This window comes from Aquarana catesbeiana, linkage group LG09 (assembly GCF_042186555.1).
Source record: "Aquarana catesbeiana isolate 2022-GZ linkage group LG09, ASM4218655v1, whole genome shotgun sequence".
In the NCBI taxonomy this organism is placed as follows: domain Eukaryota; kingdom Metazoa; phylum Chordata; class Amphibia; order Anura; family Ranidae; genus Aquarana; species Aquarana catesbeiana.
In genome coordinates, this window is record NC_133332.1 from 51,902,309 (window position 1) to 51,922,205 (window position 19,897).

The following is a 19,897-nucleotide window of genomic DNA, read 5'->3' on the forward strand; positions in this document are numbered from 1 at the left end:
GGGATAGGGGAAATCCACCAATGAGCACACCTGTTCTAGTGAAAACTGTCTAAGAGGAGATTTATCTCATTTTAGAGATATTTCCTTTTGGACAGAAGGTAAAGGCAAATCTCTCAAATGGGACACACATGACAAATAACTGACAGGGGTTTTAACTCTTTCCAACTCTATTCAAAATAAAAAAGTAAAGCTTTTGGCTTCAGGTATACTTTAAAGTGGATGTAAGCCCAATTTTTTTTTTAAATTAAGGCTTGCACCTTGTACAGTATAGGATTTCATGTCATCTGTGCCCAGTCTTGCCACAAAGATTTAATCCAGCTCTGAGCAATCCTCTTATCTTTTTTCACTGACAGTGTGACAGTTTCACTGACACTCTGTGTGTCAGTGAAACTGACACAGAGAAATAGGAGTTAGTTTCTCCCCCTTGCTTTGAGTGACAGGTGATTTACATACCTCATGCACCAGCCTGAGAGAGACATTCTGTGTACTTCAGATCCCCTCCTCCTTTCTTCTCCAGCTCTCCCAGGATTGGTTGCTGAAGTCATGTGGTGACTTTTCTGGGTTTTGACTGGATGTTAGTGATTATAGCAGAAGTTCAGTGTAAGAAATAGACAGGAGAAAATACATTATGAAAAGGGGAGTGTAGAGGTGGGCGGGGAGTCTACTGACATCATGACTCCACCCATCGAGCTCTGGATAACAGACCCACCCACAGAATTTTCGGGTCTCATAACAGACAGAGGGGAGACATTTGACAGGTAAGGATACATGCAGGAGGCATGGATATCCTTATAGATAACCCCTATGACAGTAGTTTAGAAAGGATGAGAGTGGGTTTATATCCAATTTAATGTCTTGACCTCCGTAAGATTTACCCCCCTTCATGACCAGGCCATTTTTTGCAATACGGCACTGTGTTACTTTAACTGGCAATTGCGCGGTCATGCATCGCTGTACCCAAAAAAAATTGATGTAATTTTTTCCACAAATAGAGCTTTCTTTTGGTGGTATTTAATGACCACTGTGTTTTTTTTGTTTTTTTTGTTCTATAAACAAAAAAAAGACCGACAGTTTTGAAAAAAAACAAAACAATATTTTTTACTTTCTGCTATAAAACATACCTAATAAAAAAAATGTAAAAAATTGAATTTCTTCATCAATTTAGGCCAATATATATTCTGCTTCATATTTTTGGTAAAAAAAAAAATCCCAATAAGCGTATATTATATTTATTGATTGGTTTACGCGAACATTATAGCATCTACAAACTATGGTATTTATGGAATTTTTAAAATTGTTTTCTTTATACTAGTAATGGCGGTGATCAGTGACTTATAGGGGGACTGTGATATTGCAGAGGACAATCAGACACTAACTGACACTTTGCGGGAACCAGTGATACTAATACAGTGATCAGTGCTAAAAATATGCACTGTACTAATGACACTGGCTGGGAAGGGGTTAAACATCTAGGGCGATCAAAGGGTTAACTGTGTGCCTAGCCAGTGTTTTTGTGTGCTTTGTGAGGTGCTCTCACTAGGGGAAGAGATGGAATTTATGCTTTGCAGGAACACAGAATCCATCCCTTCCCCCCTGTCAGAACGGAGATCTGTCTTGATTACATAGGCAGATCAGCGTGTGGCAGAGGACATCAAGTGTCCGGCACCTGCAGATCGGCTTTTGTTGTGTCTAATCACAGCAGAAGCAACCCACCGGTGGCGTGCGTGTGCCCCCTACAGGCGGAAGTGCAGGATCACATATATATATATATATATATATATATATATATATATATATATATATATATATATTATATATATATATATATATATAAATATATATACGTGATCCAGCGCAGAGCTGCCGCCCTGTAGCAGTAAAATTTCTATAGGGCTGTTAGCAAGTGGTTAACCTCACCCGAAACCCATAGTTTGCCTTCAGGATCACGTGATGTCTTTCTATATCTCTTTGTGCCCTTAAAGAAGAACTCTAAATTCAATTTTTTTGTTGCTGTCCTGTCCCTCAGGGGAAATGTAGTACTTTGTTCCACGTTCCTACAATTTTTGTGAGCCTAGGTACAAGCCCTCTCCCCCCGCCCCCCACGGCTGTCTGACAAAGTAGCTTGCAGGGCCATCTTTAATGCAGGGGCAGCTGCCCTGGGCCCAGTCATTGTAGTGGGGCCCAAAGCAGCTGCCCATTGAGCCCGCACTGCCCGAAAATAGTTGATAAGTGGATTCGGGAGGGCCCAAGAAAATGTTTGCCCAGGGTCCAATCAATATTAAAGAAGGCCCTGGCTGGGAGACAGCTGCTTGATAACTGGTACTTTTCTCAGCTTCAGGCACTTGCCTGAGACAAGCGTCTGCAAAAGGAATGCAGAGGGTCGGCGACACGCATCCTTCCCCCTCTGCATTCTTCTTGCCGCCACTTGTCTCAGGCAAGTGTTTGAAGCCAAGATAAACTCCAGTTATCAAGCAGCTGTCTCCTTGCTAGATACGATGTTGGGAGGTGGGGGTGGTGCCCCGTCCAACCTCATAACTAGGCTTACAAAGCATGTAGAAACATGGGGATAAAGTATTACCTGTACTATGTCCCTTTGGGGACAGAACACTAAAAAAATTGAAGTGAGAGCTCTTCTTTAATATAGAGATGTTACCAAAGTTATATTTTTCTCTGCTCCCTCCCACAAGCCATTATAAAGGTGTCACTCTCCCATAGCTGGATAACTTGCTTATTCTGCATCATAGTGAATTCATGGGGAAAATGTCACACCTTCATCCAGCTTTGTAACAGTCATGGCACCTAGGCGAAAGTGGCATTTCAGATTGGCATATATTTCACCGGAGTCCCAGACAGATACAAGACGGCAGCGCGTGATTCAGCTGTTCGCTTTAATTGGGTCTGCTGTGATCCTGCTTTAAGGGGAGACGTCTGAAGCAGACAATGAAATACTCTCCATTGCTGCCTAAAAGCCGATAATGACCGGAATGAATATTCAAGAAATATTTCACACCCGAATATGTTATCACTCCATAATCTGCACCTGCAGTCTGATCCTCAGAGCTGTTTACACAAGAAGATGTGACAGGGCAGAGTTGCGATGGATGATTTCCATATGCTTGTACAGAAACCAGTACATAAAAGGAAGAAGATTGTCATCCTGTTGTAAACTATCTTATATTCTATTCTCGAATATGAGCTCATTGTTCATACTTCATGTTTGTCCATTCACACCAGTGTGTCGTGGCACACGCACGAAAACGCATTCCAGCGCGCCTTTTCCACGGGCAGTGCATCTTGGTGCCATTCATTGTAAAGGGTATCTCAACGTACAGCAGCACACCACAACACACATGCCTTATGTTTTGGTGCATTGTGATTTAAAAATAGGGTCATGTACATTTGTACTTCCATAATGATGCATTGCCAGGCCCTTCCTAAAGAATGAACTGCCTGAACGCAATGCACGTTAATGCATATCGTAACACATGTTAACGCACTGCAGTGGATCACTTTAGCGTGAATGAGCCCTAATATGGCTTTTAGTTTTGTTTTATTTTAGTTTTTTTTTTACTGCGATTTACAGGGAATACTATTTGAGATTTTCCTGCTCAACAAGTGTGATAAAGTTCGTGATAAAGTCACGTGGTGTGACGCAACGCGTCAGGGTAGGAGGAGCCAGGTGCCGACGCTTCACGGGGACGGCCGAACCCGGAAGCTACTGTTATTACTGCTCGTTTTTAACTTTTCTGTAAGTCACTACGTTTTTTAAATAAATGTAATCTATAATTACTACGCTATGGGAGTTTTTCCTTTCATTCTAACTACCGCCGTGGGAGTGTTGTGAAAGGCGAGAGGGGAGACGGATAGACTGCTCCACGGACATCCCCCAGGAAAAAGCTACCACTGCAGGAACCCTTCCACCAGAGCATTTTCCATCTGCCTTACTCGGCCCACTTGGGGGCCGCTGCTAGAGGTGAGAGGCTGGGGGGAACTATTGGTGTGTGCACCAGAAGAATCTGAGAGGAACAGCACAAACCACGGCTATCTGCACTCTATATATTGACTCCCCTTTTGTGTGAACACCAGAAGTCACATTTTGCATCAGTGTGGACTGTATTGCACTATTGTCACTTTTTTGGATTATTATTTATTCATTAATGTTGCACTCTTGTCACTTTTTTATTATCAGTTATGTGTTGTTATGAAAAATAATTTTTTTTTCCGCATCTTCAGTTTTTCACTTATGACACTTTGGTGCACTATTTTATGCTCATCGCTGGGTTTGAGGTGTTGAATTCACACATTTCATGATATCTATATGGTATATAATTTTTATTGTTTATACACTATTTCAGTTAATTGTGTGGGCTGTATTGACAGCCATCCTGAGATGCTATTTATTTGAAAATTATTTTTGTGGTACATGCTATTTATTTTGGTTTTTGCACTAGAGAATCCATTTTGCACTAGTCACTTTATTATTCATTTATATCAGGTGGTGTGTTAGGGCCTATATGAGCACGGACTGTTATTCCTACACGTTTTATTTATTATTGTGATCTAGCAACTGGAGTTGTTTCTCAGGTATTCATTTGCTACACATCTGCTATATGGATTAGAAGGATTTTAGACACACTGAGTGTCATTTCATTAGACATTTTTCCATAGTGTGGTACAGGAGGGTAGAATAGCGCCACATATTTTATATAAACCTAGTAATTTTCTTGGGGGATCTGAGTGGACCCATCTATGTTGGCAGCTCTTTACCTGGTACCTTACTGATAATCTTAGATTGGTTGTTTAGATTGTGGTTTTTGCGCATTAGTCCCCTTACATCTACTTTTTTGACTTATATTGTGGTCCTCGTTTGTATGCTTGTCACCGCATCTGCCCTAGTGCCTACAACCATGCCATCCTGTATTGCTCCTACTCTTCTGTTTTAGAACTGAAATTTTAAATTATACTTTGGCTCCTGAAGAAGCATTCATTCGTGAAACATGTTGAGCTACAGTGCATCTGGAGTATTCACAGCGCCCTATTTTTCCAAATTTTTTTATGTTACAGCCATATTCCAAAATGGATTAAATTCATTATTTTCCTCAAAATTCTACAAACAATACCCCATGACAACTTTAAAGAAGTTTGTTTGAAATATTTGCTTAAAAATAAATTAATAAATAAATCACATGTACATAAGTATTCACAGCCTTTGCTCAATACTTTGTTGAAGCACCTTTGGCACCAATTACAACCTCAAGTCTTTTTGAGTATGATGCTACAAGCTTGGCACACCTATTTTTGGGCAGTGTCTCCCTTTCTTCTTTGCAGGACCTCTTAAGCGCCTTCAGGTTGGATGGTGAGCGTTGGTGCACAGCCATTTTCAGATCTCTCCAGAGATGTTCAATCGGGTTCAAGTCTGGGCTCTGGCTGGGCCACTCAAAGGACATTCACAGAGTTGTCCCATAGCCAATTCTTTGTTATCTTGGCTGTGTGCTTAGGGTCATTGGCCTGTTGGAAGATGAACCTTTGCCCCAGTCTGAGGTCCAGAGTGCTCTGGAACAGGTTTTCATCAAGGATGTCTCTGTACATTGCTGCATTCATCTTTCCCTCGATCCTGACTAGTCTCCCAGTTCCTGCCACTGAAAAACATCCCCGCAGCATGATGCTGCCACAACCATGCTTCAATGTAGGGATGGTGTTGGCCAGGTGATGAGCGGTGCCTGGTTTCCTCCTGATATGATGCTTGCCATTCATGCCAAAGAGTTCAATCTTTGTTTCATCAGACCAGATAATTTTGTTTCTCATGGTCTAAAAGTCCTCCAGGTGCCTTTTGGCAAACTCCAGGTGGGTTGTCATGTGCCTTTTTTTTGAGGAGTGGCTTCCGTCTTGCCATTCTACCATACAATCCTGATTGGTGGAGTGCTGCAGAGATGGTTGTTCTTCTGGAAGGCTCTCCTCTCTCCACAGAAAAATGTCAGAGTAACCATCGGGTTCACCATCTTGGTCACCTCCCTGACTAAGGCCCTTGTCCCCCGATCGCTGTTTGGCTGGGCGGCCCTCTCTAGGAAGAGTCCTGGTGGTTTCAAACTTCTTCCAGTTATGGATGATGGAGGCCACTGTGCTCATTGGGACCTTCTATGCTGCAGACATTTTTCTGTACCCTTCCTCAGATCTGTGCCTCGATACAATCCTGTCTCGGAGGTCTCCAGACAATACATTGGACTTCATGGCTTGGTCTGTGCTGTGACATGCACTGGTAACTGTGGGACCTTATATAGACAGGTGTGTGCCTTTCCAAATCATGTCCAATCAACTGAATTTACCACAGGTGGACTCCAATCAAGTTGTAGAAACATCTCAAGGATGATCAGTGAAAGCAGGATGTACCTGAGCTCAATTGTGAGTTTCATGGCAAAGGCTGTGAATACTTATGTACATGGGATTTTTTTGTTTTTTTTATTTTTAATAAATTTGCAAATATTTCAAACAAACATCTTTCATATTGTCATTATGGGGTATTGTTTGTAGAATTTTGAGGAAAATAATGAATTTAATCCATTTTGGAATAAGGCTGCAACATAACAAAATGTGGAAAAAGTGCAGCGCTGTGAATACTTTCTGGATGCGCTGTACATCAAGCCTACCTGTTGGGCACCAAGTTAAATCTGGGCTTCACCACATCCCAAGTATTGTTCAGTGGCACATTTCTACAGCAGGGTCCAGTGGACCAACCCTAAGCAACAATTTATAAGCTTGATGTTTTTGATATATTGACTCTTTTATAGTGTTCATACTAAGATTGTTTACCTACTTATCGTCTAGTTGCACAAAATTTTAACATATAATGTGCCTATAGTCCATGTTTCCTTCTAACTATGATCATTTTCACTATAAAACCTAGAATGTGGCACAGTGTTACTTTTGTGCACCCCCACTACCACCCTGGGTTGGTGTACTGGTATTCAATCAAATATTTCATTTTAGCCAAACTGAACAAAAAAGGTATTTTAACGTGTAATTTTTTTAGTCCTGGCCATAATACCGTAAATAAATAAATTATGTACAAAGCTATTATGTATTCCCTTACAGGGTCAGTTCACACAGTTGTTTTAATAGTTGTTGGATTACTAAACCACAGATATTGTTCATATGTCTCCTGGTTTATAGCAGTAAGAACAGGTGGTTGATCTGTGTTTTTACCAATCCCTGGCTGCCTACTTACAAAATAACATGGCGTCTGCTCGGGTCCTTGTGAATTGACAGAGCCATGCCATTGGCCAACAGTAAAGCTTAGGTGGTGGAGCGAGACAAGACCATGTGAAGTAGTTGGTATTTGCGTGCCAGAGCACCCAAATATTCTGGAAATTGCTGTAAAAATGTTGACCGATTAGGTGTAAGCAGCAATTTTATGGTCACTTTACGACACATTGTTACTTGGCAAGTCTCTTCACGGGGAGCTTCATTGGACAGTTGGTCAGGATATAAAGGACATTGTGGATTCAGTTCTGTAGGCCCCTGTGTAGAAGACCTGAATTTCCTGTGTAATCTGCAGCTTATGCTGTGTGTCAAAACGGTCTTTATAGTTTTCTGTTGGGGATGTGTCAAGCAGAACAAGTGGAGAAGAGCTTAACCCGGGGGGGCTCTTAGTGCTGGCATTTTGAATGGTGCATTGCAGAAAGGGACAAAGGGGTTAGCGAAATCTGTACCCCTGCCACCCATTAATATTTTTAGTCAAACGTTTGGGTTGAATTGATCTTTAAAGGGCCTTTAAGTTCTAAAATATCCTATTCCCTAGTTGTTTTATCTAGCACATGTGAGGAAATTTAAAGGAAGCATCTTGCGGGTTGTTATGGGCAACATAGATGCTTTTCCTCCATTTTCTACAATCCGCCATGCTGTGACTTTCAAGTATGGGTTTGACCTTCTGTTGCTCTGTGTTATGGTTACGGATCACGTCCTCGTGCTATAGCAATCTTCCACTGCGATATACTGCCCTCCGGCCATTTGAGTATACATTTATTAAATCATTTCTAATTTATTAAGAGGAAGGACTAGATTTTATTTTATTTTTTTTAAATTAACATCGTCATGACCAGTGAGTTCTCAGACAATGAACTGTAACACCAGCTATGTCTGTAAGGAGAGAGGGACTGTTGCTTTAATGAGTCTTGTAAGCAAGCGGGTGGAGTGGTGGTGCACCGGCTGTACTGAGCACAGGTAGGGTTTGCATGGACTTTTCAATCGTTTTAATCAAAGTGTATTTAAAGACATTTTTTTTTGGCAACAGTAGAGATGGGTAAAGCCTAGTACACACCATTTTTATTCTTTTCGTTCAACCCAGCGGGTGACAGTTCCAGTTGGAGCTGCTGTACTAACAATCTGCTGAACTTTTGTGTTCTGACAGGGGGGTGCCCCCGCCAGTAAACTCTAGTCAGCGTTCTCATCCGTTGGCTAAGAGCACTGATCGGGAGCCGGTCGGCCACTGGTTTTCCAAACTGTCAAACCAGCTGACATACACATGGGCCAAATGTCGGATGGTTTTTATTGAACCGGGTCAGCTGATGTCGCCCGACATTCACCCCATGTGTACCAGGCTTTAGACTCCCATCAGTATTATAATGCTGTCTGTGTCTCCACTAGTGATTCACCCCTCTATTTGTCCCGGTAATCATTGTCATTGGGACAGAAAGTGATGGGAAATCCGGTTCTTTTTAGTTTAGTGAAAATCCTCCAAATGGACACATATTTCCTATGGAAAATCCCTAAGTTTGGAATTCAGTTAACCCATTCATGCCTACCCTATGCAAATATGCGGTCCCACTGGACTGGTCTTTTTTCCATGGGGGTGCATATTTGCGTATCTCCCAGCATATTTGCAGTCTTGCCAAGAGCCCCGTTCTAATGATCGAAGAAAGAGTGGCTCCCATCATGTCACCTAGAGCGTGGTGGTCCCATCCCTGTCAATAGGAACAAAGAAAATAACCCCCTCAAATGGGACTTTGACTGACCACCCACTCAGAAATAGATGTAGCGCTGGTAGATTTGCGATCTACCATATGTTAGGTAAATTTAGTAACTTGTTTGTTAAAAAGGTTAGGTTGGCCTCTGTTTCAGCTTGGCTGACTTTGTATGTGTTTCCATACTGACCGGTGGATGTCGCTGTTATCACTGGTTAGTGTTGGAAAGGCAATGTGTCAAAGCGTATGGATGCTCTTCTGTCCCGGAGACAACTCGGTGGAGGTGGTCCTCCGAGTTGCATTCTGGGCGAGGGTATTTATGGGACAGACGCCATATTTTGGGGTTCGTTTTACAGCCACCTGCTGGCCCTCCTGGCCAACAGGTATGCATTAGAGAGCTACCTCGTGGTCCTCCGTTCCGGAGGCCCACGTTGCTGCTGCGCAGGGGTGGGCCCAGAAGCTTGTCTGGGGCCTACCACAGCGGCCGAGGAATGGTCCTGAGCTGTCTATCCCGAGTGAAGAACCTGGACAACCGAGGAGATCCCAGGGGAGGACCCGTCATGGAAGGATCACGCAACGTGCTGGTCTGGAGAGGGGCCTGGTGACTCGGTTGGAGGACGTATCCTAAAGTAACTATACAGCATAGTGTTGCCGGGTTGGCTTAAAGGTTCAGGCACTGTGACTGACGTTCATTAGAGAAAAAAACAATACATCCTGTGGCAGAGGATCGTACGCGTTTATCCCAAACAAGTCTGTGGCAGAGACTTTTGTTTGTGCTACGTACTGGCTGCTAGGCAAGTGAGAGAGGCCTATCCAGGCGAGCAAGGAGTGTGTCTCACGAGGGGATCGCATTCTATTGTAATATCCAAATTCTACCAGAACATTTGTCAAGAATCCTACAAGAAGATATTTGAGTTTCTTCTGCCGTTTCCTTTCTGCCTCTTTCCTGCTACTGCCTGAGTAAATTGTTTAATAAAGCATTGAAAACGTACTCAAGTGTTGGTGCGTGTGTTGTCCAGAGGTAAACTCAATGGAACCCTAGACCCGGTGCCGGTGAAACAGAGGGAAAGAGAGTGAAGGTAACAAGCCCGCTTAAATCAGCAGCTCCACCGAGGGTTATTGCTACATAGATGAAATATAATCTTTAATAAAGTAGCGTAAAAAACATAAAATCCACATAGGACAAAAATGCACAATATATATTACATGGAAAATCGAATAAATGCTGTACACATAATCGTCATACAATGTAAATGCCCAAATGCCCGACGCGTTTCTGGTATGAAGTGTTCAAATACCTTCCTCAGGGGCCGAGGGTTCAAAGAGTTTTTTACATACATATAGATTCCAGTGTGATGATTCCATGTGTAGATAGGCACTGAGGACAGAAGGGTCCGTACTAATGTTACATAAATCTCAGACTGTTGGGCAAATTCACAAGGTGCATAATATCTGCATATCCATCCTGTAATGTATACCCATTTAGTTCAATCCAGGTATGTGGGACGAATAGTTACTGGAGCCTGAAGTATTGGCTAGGTAACCAAAGGATAAATATCCAGATGTCCCTCAACAGATGGATCTGGCAGGTGTAGCAGTCTGGCGTGTGGCGTGTAGTGGCTGAACAAGAATGATGCATTGGGGTTGATTTACTAAAGTCAAATTTACTGTGCACTTTTGAAAGTACAGTTGCACTCTGCAAGAGCAGTTGTTCCATAGGCTAGTAAATGAGGGAGAGCTCTGCTGGCTTCCATCATCTAATTATGTGCAAGCAAAAATGCATTTTTTTAAAAATTTTCCTTGCATGTAATTGGTTATTCTTTGTAAAGTGAAGCTTTACCTCATTTACTAAGCTCTGGGGCAACTGCACTTTCAAAAGTGCACAGTCTATTTGTTTTTAGTAACTCAACCTGATTGTATCTTTCTCTGTCCTTGAAGACAATACCTAGATCACGGTTTGATCGAGGTCAGCTCCAGGGTTAGCGTTTGGGTCAAGGTCAGGGTCAAAGGTCAGTATTTTTTGGATAGGATTTTTTTTTAATTAGTATCAGTGTCAGTTGGCATCAGTGTGTTTTAGGTAGGATTATAAAAAAAGTGAAATGAGCAGTGAGCACCATTGTTTCTGGGCTGTACTGTGGGTTTAAACAACAACTAACATACACATATGTGTTATCACTGTGATCCTCAGGAGCAGGAGAATTTATGGTGGGTTGTTTTTGGGTGATAGGTTATGGTAGTAGCCAGAAATTTACAGTTAAATTTAAAAAAATAAACTTTTTTTTTACTATTTTGGGTCAGTTTTCCTTAGATAATAGAAAAAAATCAGTAGATATCCATAACAATTTACCACTAAATGTCTAATTTGTCCTGGAAAAAAAAAGCAAGGTATAATCCACCTGGATGCACAAAGTAGTTGTGATGATATGTACGGTTTTACTAACACATGTCAAAGTTGCAAAATTGGGCTTAGGCATTAAGATTTATTTTACCCTTGGGCGCAAAGGGGTTAATTGCAGCGAGATTTCCTTTCATTTCCTGGTGCTTCTACAGAACATGAAGTGAAGGGAAATCTCCCTCATTGGCCCCAGGCAACAAGAATTAAACCGATAGGAGGTTTATCATTTCACTACTCTACACAAAGCAAAGAAAATGTTTTGAATTTAACATTCAAGTATAGGTCTGCTTTAGAGGGGCTCTATAGACAAAATGTATAAACGCTGAAGCAGCTTTTCTTAACCAGGGTTCTGTGGATCTCTAGAGATCCTCCAGAGGTTGCTAGGAGTTCCTCAAACAATGAGCAATTCCTGTCCTTCAGATAAGTAACCCCTGGCACCAACAATCATTTTAGCTATCTTTAAGGGAGACATTCTTCCCACTGACCACCAATCTAAAGTGCATTCTTCTCACAGACCACCAATGTAAAGAGCATTCTTCGCATGACCACCAATCTAAAGAGCATTCTTCCCACTGACCACCAATCTAAGGAGCATTCTTCCCACTGACCACCAATGTAAGGAGAATTCTTCTCACTAACCACCAATGAGGTGCATTCTTCCCACAGACCACCAATGTAAAGAGCATTCTTCACATGACCACTAATCTAAAGAGCATTCTTCCCACTGACCACCAATGTAAGGAGAATTCTTCTCACTAACCACCAATGAGGAGCATTCTTCCCACTGACCACCAATGTAAGGAGCATTCTTCCCACTGACCACCAGTGTAAAGAACATTAGTGTAAAATGTAGTGTAGTGTAAAGAACTTGAATAGTTTTTTTAAAAACATTTATTTTAGTGAATACAGAACTGGACAAAATGTTTATATATTTTTTAGAATTCCACTTTAACTGACAACTGGATGCCATAGGTGCTGAGTCAGAGGACTTTGTTTTCCTAATGCCGCGTACACACGACTGGACTTTATGGCATACTTGGTCCGGCGAACCGGAGTCCGTCGGACAATTCGATCGTGTGTGGGCTCCAGCGGACTTTTTTTTCTCAAAAGTTTGACGGACCTAGAAATGAAACATGTTTCAAATCTGTCTGACAGACTCGAGTCCGGTCGAAAAGTCCGCTCGTCTGTATGCTAGTCCGACGGGCAAAAACCGACGCTAGGGCAGCTATTGGCTACTGGCTATCAACTTCCTTATTTTAGTCCGGTCGTACGTCATCACGTACAAATCCGTCGGACTTTGGTTGATCGCGTGTAGGCAAGTCCGTTCATTCGGAGAGTCCGTCGTAATGTCCGTCAAAGTCCGCAGGACAAAGTCTGCTGTAAAGTCCGCTCGTGTGTACGCGGCATAATAGTCCTACCTGGCAGGGTCAAGAAAGATCATAATATTTGCTCATTGGTCCATCATAATGTTTAGCTTCTTGGGCAATAGTGTACCCTGTTTTAATTCTGAAAAAATGTAGTGCTACCTCTTCATTCTGCTGTTCTTTCATAGTCTCCAGTGATTTTCTTTTAAAGCAAACACACTTTATTACCCAAGTTCATATAATTTATCACTAAATTGCATTGATTACACTTTACTGGGTAAACCTCATAAACACAAGCACTTAATGGGAATGGGCAACAATCTCTCCTAAGAAGACTGCTTTGCTCTTAAAAAGGAATCCAGGAAACAGAAAATTAAATAGCAGTTATGCAGTTTGAATGACTTTATTACAAGCAGTTTTTTCATATATTATATGGAAGACAAAGTACAATTCTACAAAGTTATAAATCTATTGGTATGGGATTGAAGGTTGACCAATAAAAAATCAATTGTTATTGACATTACTTTGAAACCAACAACCATATCCTTTACAAAGGATAACTTTTGGTCTTAAATGGTCTTCATAACTCCCATACCTTGGTAGTCATCTCACCCCCAAATATACATCACTTTCAGGCTAAATACCCTTTTGTTATCTGTAAGTCATCACTGTTTTGCAGACATGGAACCAATATCATACCCATCAGAATAGCATGTCTTCCAAAAATACTATTATTATTTACAGGTGTTTCCCATTGTGGTTTGCCATTTTGTTTTGTCGTCACTTCAAAACAAAATAATGAAATTTATATGGGGTTCTGTGTGCCTAATGATGTAAAATTATTGGTGGCTTGCTTGTACTGGCAAATTACTATAAGTTCTATTAGCTCTCTTGCATGGGCGGACACAAATCTCTAATTGGGTTCTGTTTGGCATAATCGATTGTGATCCTGTGATCCTGTTGCAATTCCCTCTCTAATTTGACTACCGCCAATGACTTTAAGCCTTCCATTACCCCACTCTCTTAATTTGTGGAACTCCATAAAGTACTTAGGAGGCCTTCTTTCTCCTCATTATGCCCTAGGTTTAGTGATATATTTCTATTGCCACCTGGACAGAAATCTCCTAGAAGGTTTAGGTGGTAAATTCAAGAAGGTTTTTCAGATGTCTACTTCCTTTTAACTCTTGATGGTATCAAATCATTTTATTATTAAAAAAAACATACACAAGTACTCTATTGGCATACACAATTACAACATTTTCTTTCCACCCTTTTGAAAAAATACTGAAACTCCGCTTGTCCTTTACTGGCTTTGAGAGTGTCTCATGCTGCTCCCCACTCTTCAGAACTTTTCTCTTATACAGTCACCCATCCACCAGGGCACCCCATAAGATGAATTATATGTTACGCTGGGAGGCAAAACTCTACTGGGTGAGAACTGGATACAAATCTCCACTCTCTGCCTACAGCTAAGAACTTGATTAATATAGAAAATGCTTATAAAGTTCTAATTGTTGGTATTTAACTTTGTCTCATATTCTTAAATATGTATCACGCTATTTACTTCTTTGCCTTAGGGTTAGTGGACATGAGGGTACCATGCTGCATGTCCGGTGGTCATTCCTAAGGTAAAAAGGCTGTGGGTTCAGGTTTACTCTTTATTTTATACAGTCCTGAGTTGTAACTAATGCAAGGATCTTATAGAAGCCCTAATAAATTAACCGATTTAAAACGTTCCGTGTGCTATTGCAAAGTTGATTGGCTTCATGTACATGTCACCAAGCAAACCATAGCCCATTCATGTCTTCTACACTGAACCTTCAAGAAGTTAAAACATGATTAAACTGGTCATTGGGTAATGAAAAATTATCTCACTAGATACACATAAGAGATTTTCCTTAAAATGTGGTCCCCATGGATAGGCTACGTCCAAATTAACCCTAACGTGGATATAGGTGGGTGGGAATGAAAGATTATTCACACTCTCTTCACTTGCCCACCCCCCCCCCCTTTCCCCCTTCTCTTCTTGTTTGCAAAGCTCTCCCTCCTTTTCTGTTGTCTCCAGCATGTCTTTTTAGGTAGTGTACATACAGTACTCTCGTACGTTGACATTAGTTCTGGCCCTTTACAGTTTATTCTTTATTGTACAATAATAAACACACAGATATCTCCAGCTTTGGACTAGTTAATGGTATGGCTTCCAAGGCTCGTAAGATATTAGATTCTTTGACGTTCTATAATCTATTCAGTTATGTCGCATATTGTTTAAGGCCATCTGTTGTTTGTGCCTTATTGTATCTGCCTTGTGGACCTTGAGTTGACATTGTACTGTTATAATGTATGTACTTATCTGCAACGCTCTCTGCGCACTTGTTAAAACTCCAATAGAAACCATTGAACAAGAAATGTATTGGTTATATGTTTGTTTTCAACGACATCACAGTGATGGGGTGAGGCATTGATTGCTATAAACAAGCTAGAGCTAACTGTTAGATCTAACAGTACCAATTTACTGATCCGCCGTCCTGTAGCACAAGATCCCCTGTTTTGGCATGTGACCAATGACCATGTGACCAATGCCTTGGCACTGTTCAGATAGCCAAGGAAGGAAAAAATTTGGAATTTTTCACGCAGAATTTATTTTACTAAAAAAAAGGAATATCTAATATCTACGGAAGCTTTTCTCAACCTCTTCATCACAATGGAACCCTTGAATAAACATTCCGGTCTCAGGGATCCCATGCTAAAAATGATTATATCTACAGCTCATGATACATTAGTGTGATGGTCTGTGGGAAGAATGGTCCTTACAGTTGTAGTCATTGGGATAGAATTACCCCCTTACAGATAGCCAAAAAGATCAATGGTGTCAGTGGGAACTTATCTAAGAGGCAGAAATTGCCCATTGCTCATAGAATCCCTAGCAACCTCTGGAGGAACCCTAGTATTCCATGGAACCCTGCTTGAGAAACCCTGATCTAGGGGCATATTTATGAAGTGGCAAAGGATGGCGTTGTCAGTCATTCACTATGCTTTCACCACTGAATGGCTATTGGAAAATTATAATGCACGTTCTTCTTTTGCCCTTTCCACCTACTGCAGATTTATGTTTTTACCATTGTGAATCAAGGGAGCCAATGCTTGAAAACAGCTGGTAAAGGTAGTCAAATACAGGTACACAAATGGGTCCAACTTTTATCAAAATGTAATTACATTATGCCAAGCAGACGAGTATATAAGTGCACTTTTATTTTTGACTCTACTTTAAGTTTTGTGTATTGCCTGTGAGTTTCTGAAAAAAGTTTATAATATGAACATTCAGTGGTGGCACCCTATAAAATAACGTAAATTTTTTAATGAGATGTTGACACAGGATTGCCCGTTGTACCAGATAAATTACTCCAGCTTTGGGAAAAACCTTTTTGATGAGGAAAAAAAGACAGAAAAAAAAGAAATTTTTGCAAACTGACTGGGATCTTTTTGTCGTTTTAGGCTGGGAGAAGATTTCTACCGGGAGGCGATAGAGCATTGCCGGAGTTATAACGCCCGCCTGTGTGCAGAGAGGAGCATGCGACTTCCTTTCCTGGACTCCCAGACCGGCGTGGCACAAAACAACTGTTATATATGGATGGAAAAGACACACAGGGGGCCAGGTAAAATTATTTTTGTTTTTTGGTCTGGGTCTCCAGTGTGCTGCTGGGGAAGGGCTGCTAGGGCTCCACTAGGCCTCTGAAAGTATGCTGTGGTATCTGGCACCAAGCTGTCAGTAGCAGATCCTTTAAGTCCTGTAAGTTGTGAGGTGGGGCCTCCGTGGTTCGGACCTGGTTTTCCAGCACATCCCACAGATGCTCAATTGGATTGAGATCTGGAGGATTTGAAGGCCAAGTCAACACTTCAAACTCATTGTGTTCCTCTAACCATTCTTGAATTCATAAGACCAGGCCACCTTCTTCCATTGCTCCGTGGTCAATTACTGATACTCACATACCCATTGTAGGTGCTTTTGACTGTGGACACCAGACAGCATGGGCACCTGGTCTCTAGCTATGCAGCCCTATACACAACAAACTGCAATACACTGTGTGTTCTGACACCTTTCTATCAGAACCAGCATGAACTTTTTCAGCAAATTGAGCTACAAAAGCTCTTCTATTGGATTGGACTACACAGACCAGCCTTCGCTCCCCACATTTATCAGTTTGATGGTTATCTCTCCATGGATCACTTTTGGTCAGTCCTGACCACTGCAGACTGGGAACATCCCACAGGAGCTGCAGTTTTGGAGTTGATCTGACCCAGTTGTCTAGCCATTACAATTTGGCCCTTGTCAAAGTCACTGAAATCCTTACACTTTCTCATTTTTTCTACTTTCAACACATCAACTTCAGGAAAAACATGTTCACTTGCTGCCTAATATATCCCACCCACTTCCAGCAGCCATTGTAATGACATAATCGATGGCTGATTGGTGTAAAAAAACTCTACCAAAATGATGTCTGTCATTTCCCTTCACTTTCTGTTTTAAGTGTCACCACGCAGCAGACCAGGAAGTGATGGGAGAGCTTCCCAGTGGACTCAGACAACTGCAAAATCCATCCAGAGCGGTGACTTCTTCCTAAGTCACCCCCTGGAGGTCCCCACCTCTTCAATCACCCCTGCATGCTTCATTTAATTGCATGCTTACATTTTCCCTGATGTTTTTAGGAATGTCACATAATGAACAGGTTCCCCTTCCTCAATGATGTAGTAATATGCTTGCTGCACCATTGTATGAGAGTGCAGGGAGCAGTGGTGACGCTCCTATAGAGGACGGATCCATGACGCCCTGCACTGGCAAGATGTCTTCGGTTTTATTGCTCGAGACAACTCTTATGATTGAGGACATCTAGTGGTGGAAAGGAATTACTATGGTGGACAACACTGGCAAGGAGGTGAGCGTTGCAGCCAAAGTTGTTTTATTGTTTTAAAGCCCTGTCAGGAATGAATGGAAAGCCCTGTGTAGCCTGCGAATGGCCAGAGTTTACACAGGGCTCTTGACTCCCAATTTGACAACTCTCTTTGGTCCAGTGCTGTCAGATGCTCCCCCATACCTCGATTTCCTCTGCTCACAACTCAGATTGGTGGAGGGACAAGGAAAAGTAAGTATATCTTGATGGGGATTGGGGGGTATTAAAGCAAACCTATCTGAATAGGATTTTTGCATTGTAATGCATTGCTCGTAAGCCATGAATTAAAATGTTCTCACCTCTGTGCAGGCTTGTCGCCGGGACAGATCTACACCTATCCTGCTCGATGCTGGAGGAAGAAGAGGCGGTTGGACATATTAGAGGACCCTCGTCTGAGGCCCTGTGAGTTCAAACTTGGTAAGAAGTTAGTTTGGGGGGGCCCCAGGTGTTATCATGCTCTGCCATCGTGGGACCTGGAACACATTGCACACCAGGTATGAAGAAACCAAGCGCACAATGGTGTCAGTCTGCTATAGTCAGAAGACCTATTGAAAGTTTGTTGTAGATTTCTCAGTTAAAAGGTGTAGATAATTAGCTGGATGTAAGTTTTTTCTCTTCTTGTTTAGGTAGAGAGATACCAAACTGAAGGAGAGTACCATTGCTTCTTCGCTTATTGTCTGATGTGTAGGTATGATAGCTCTGGACTTACAGAAGTGAGGTATTGATAATCAAATTATCAAACAAGGATCCACTGCGGGCACCATGGACCCTCCTTACCCATAATAGTACAGCCATGCCTCATCCCCAAATACTATCTATCTATCTATATATATATATATATATATATATATATATATATAAGCAAAATTAAATTGGACGGCAGTCCATGGACTTTATGGGCACCATCAGATGTTTATATAAAAAAAATACAAAACTTTTTTATGCACAGTAAAATCTTAAGACCATAACATCTATAAACACAGTAGCATACTGCAGCCTATGTCGATAAGGGTGGTGGCCAGTTACACGTGTAACAATGTAATAATTACACACTGAAAATCAGAACAATATACATAGTAGAGGGCTCCACCACCCTTGCACATAAAGCTCTACATGTTTTGCATGGTTCCTCTTCTTCAGGAGCAGAAGGTGCAAAGATACAAATGCTACCTAAAACCTTGGTGAAGGGGTGGTGGAGCGCTTTGGTATGTATATTTAAGGGTAGCACAGTGGTTATCTGGTTAGCACTTCTGCCTAGCAGCACTACGGTTGCCGATTCGAATCCCAACCATGACACTACCTACCTGAGTGTGCATGTTCTCCCTGTGCCTGTGTTGTGGTTTCTTCCCACTCTCTAAAGATATACTGGTAGGTTAATTGGCTCCTGTCTATATTAGCCCTAGTATGTGAGTTAGGGTCTGTAGATTGTACGCTCCTTGAGGGCAGCGACTGATTTGAATGTATAATATATCTATAAAGCGCTGCTTGAATTAATGGCGCTATATAAGCACCTGTAATAAATAAAATATTTCTCTGATTGTTAGTGTGTAATTATTACATTTTTACACGTGTACCTGACCACCAACCTTATCGGCATAGGGTGCAGTATGCTACTGTGTTTCTAGATGTTATGGTCTTAAGATTTTACTGCGCATAAATAAAGTTTTGTATTTTTTAGATATAAATGTCTGATGGTGCCCATAAAGTCCATGGACTGCCGTCCAATTTAATTTTGGTTATATAAATAGATAGTATTTGGGGATGAGGCATGGCTGTACTATTAGGGGTAAGGAGGGTCCATGGTGCCCGCAGTGAATCCATGGACTGCAGTCAATTTAATTTTGGTTGTAAGTATACAGGTCTTGATACTGTTGGATAAACTGTAGCATAGATGATAGTACTCCTTCAGACGGGATGATGTGCTTTGAAGGTGCAGTTTACATGGACCTTGTTCTGGTCCTGGACCACGTCCTCTCTGATAGCCTCAAAGAGAAAACTCAGTAGATGACGTACTTCGGGGTGAGTATTGAGGAGTGCCCACTACAAAAGTTCATGACACTCAGAGGTCACATCAAGATTTTTTTATTGAGGGCCAACTCACACTGGCCCGCAGCCAAATCGCAGAGCGCGGAGGAAACCTATAGTGGTGTTTGATCCAAACTGTCAAACCTTGTTGCATTGCATACACAACGAAAACATTGCCGCCGGTTTTGGTTAAAATCAGGTGTAGTATCT

The 19,897-nt window shown here is 41.7% G+C and overlaps 1 protein-coding gene across 2 annotated transcripts in view; it reads left to right on the forward strand.

Moving 5' to 3' along the window:
- Positions 1–19,897, forward strand: part of DPF1 (double PHD fingers 1) — a 211,065-nt gene that overhangs the window by 65,244 nt on the left and 125,924 nt on the right. The window contains exons 2-3 of one of the 2 annotated variants that reach the window (XM_073598486.1): positions 16,209–16,369; positions 17,972–18,079. In XM_073598486.1, coding sequence (XP_073454587.1) covers positions 16,209–16,369; positions 17,972–18,079 — 269 coding nt within the window. The remainder of the gene's footprint in view (positions 1–16,208; positions 16,370–17,971; positions 18,080–19,897) is intronic. The other variant, XM_073598487.1, reaches the window with a different exon arrangement.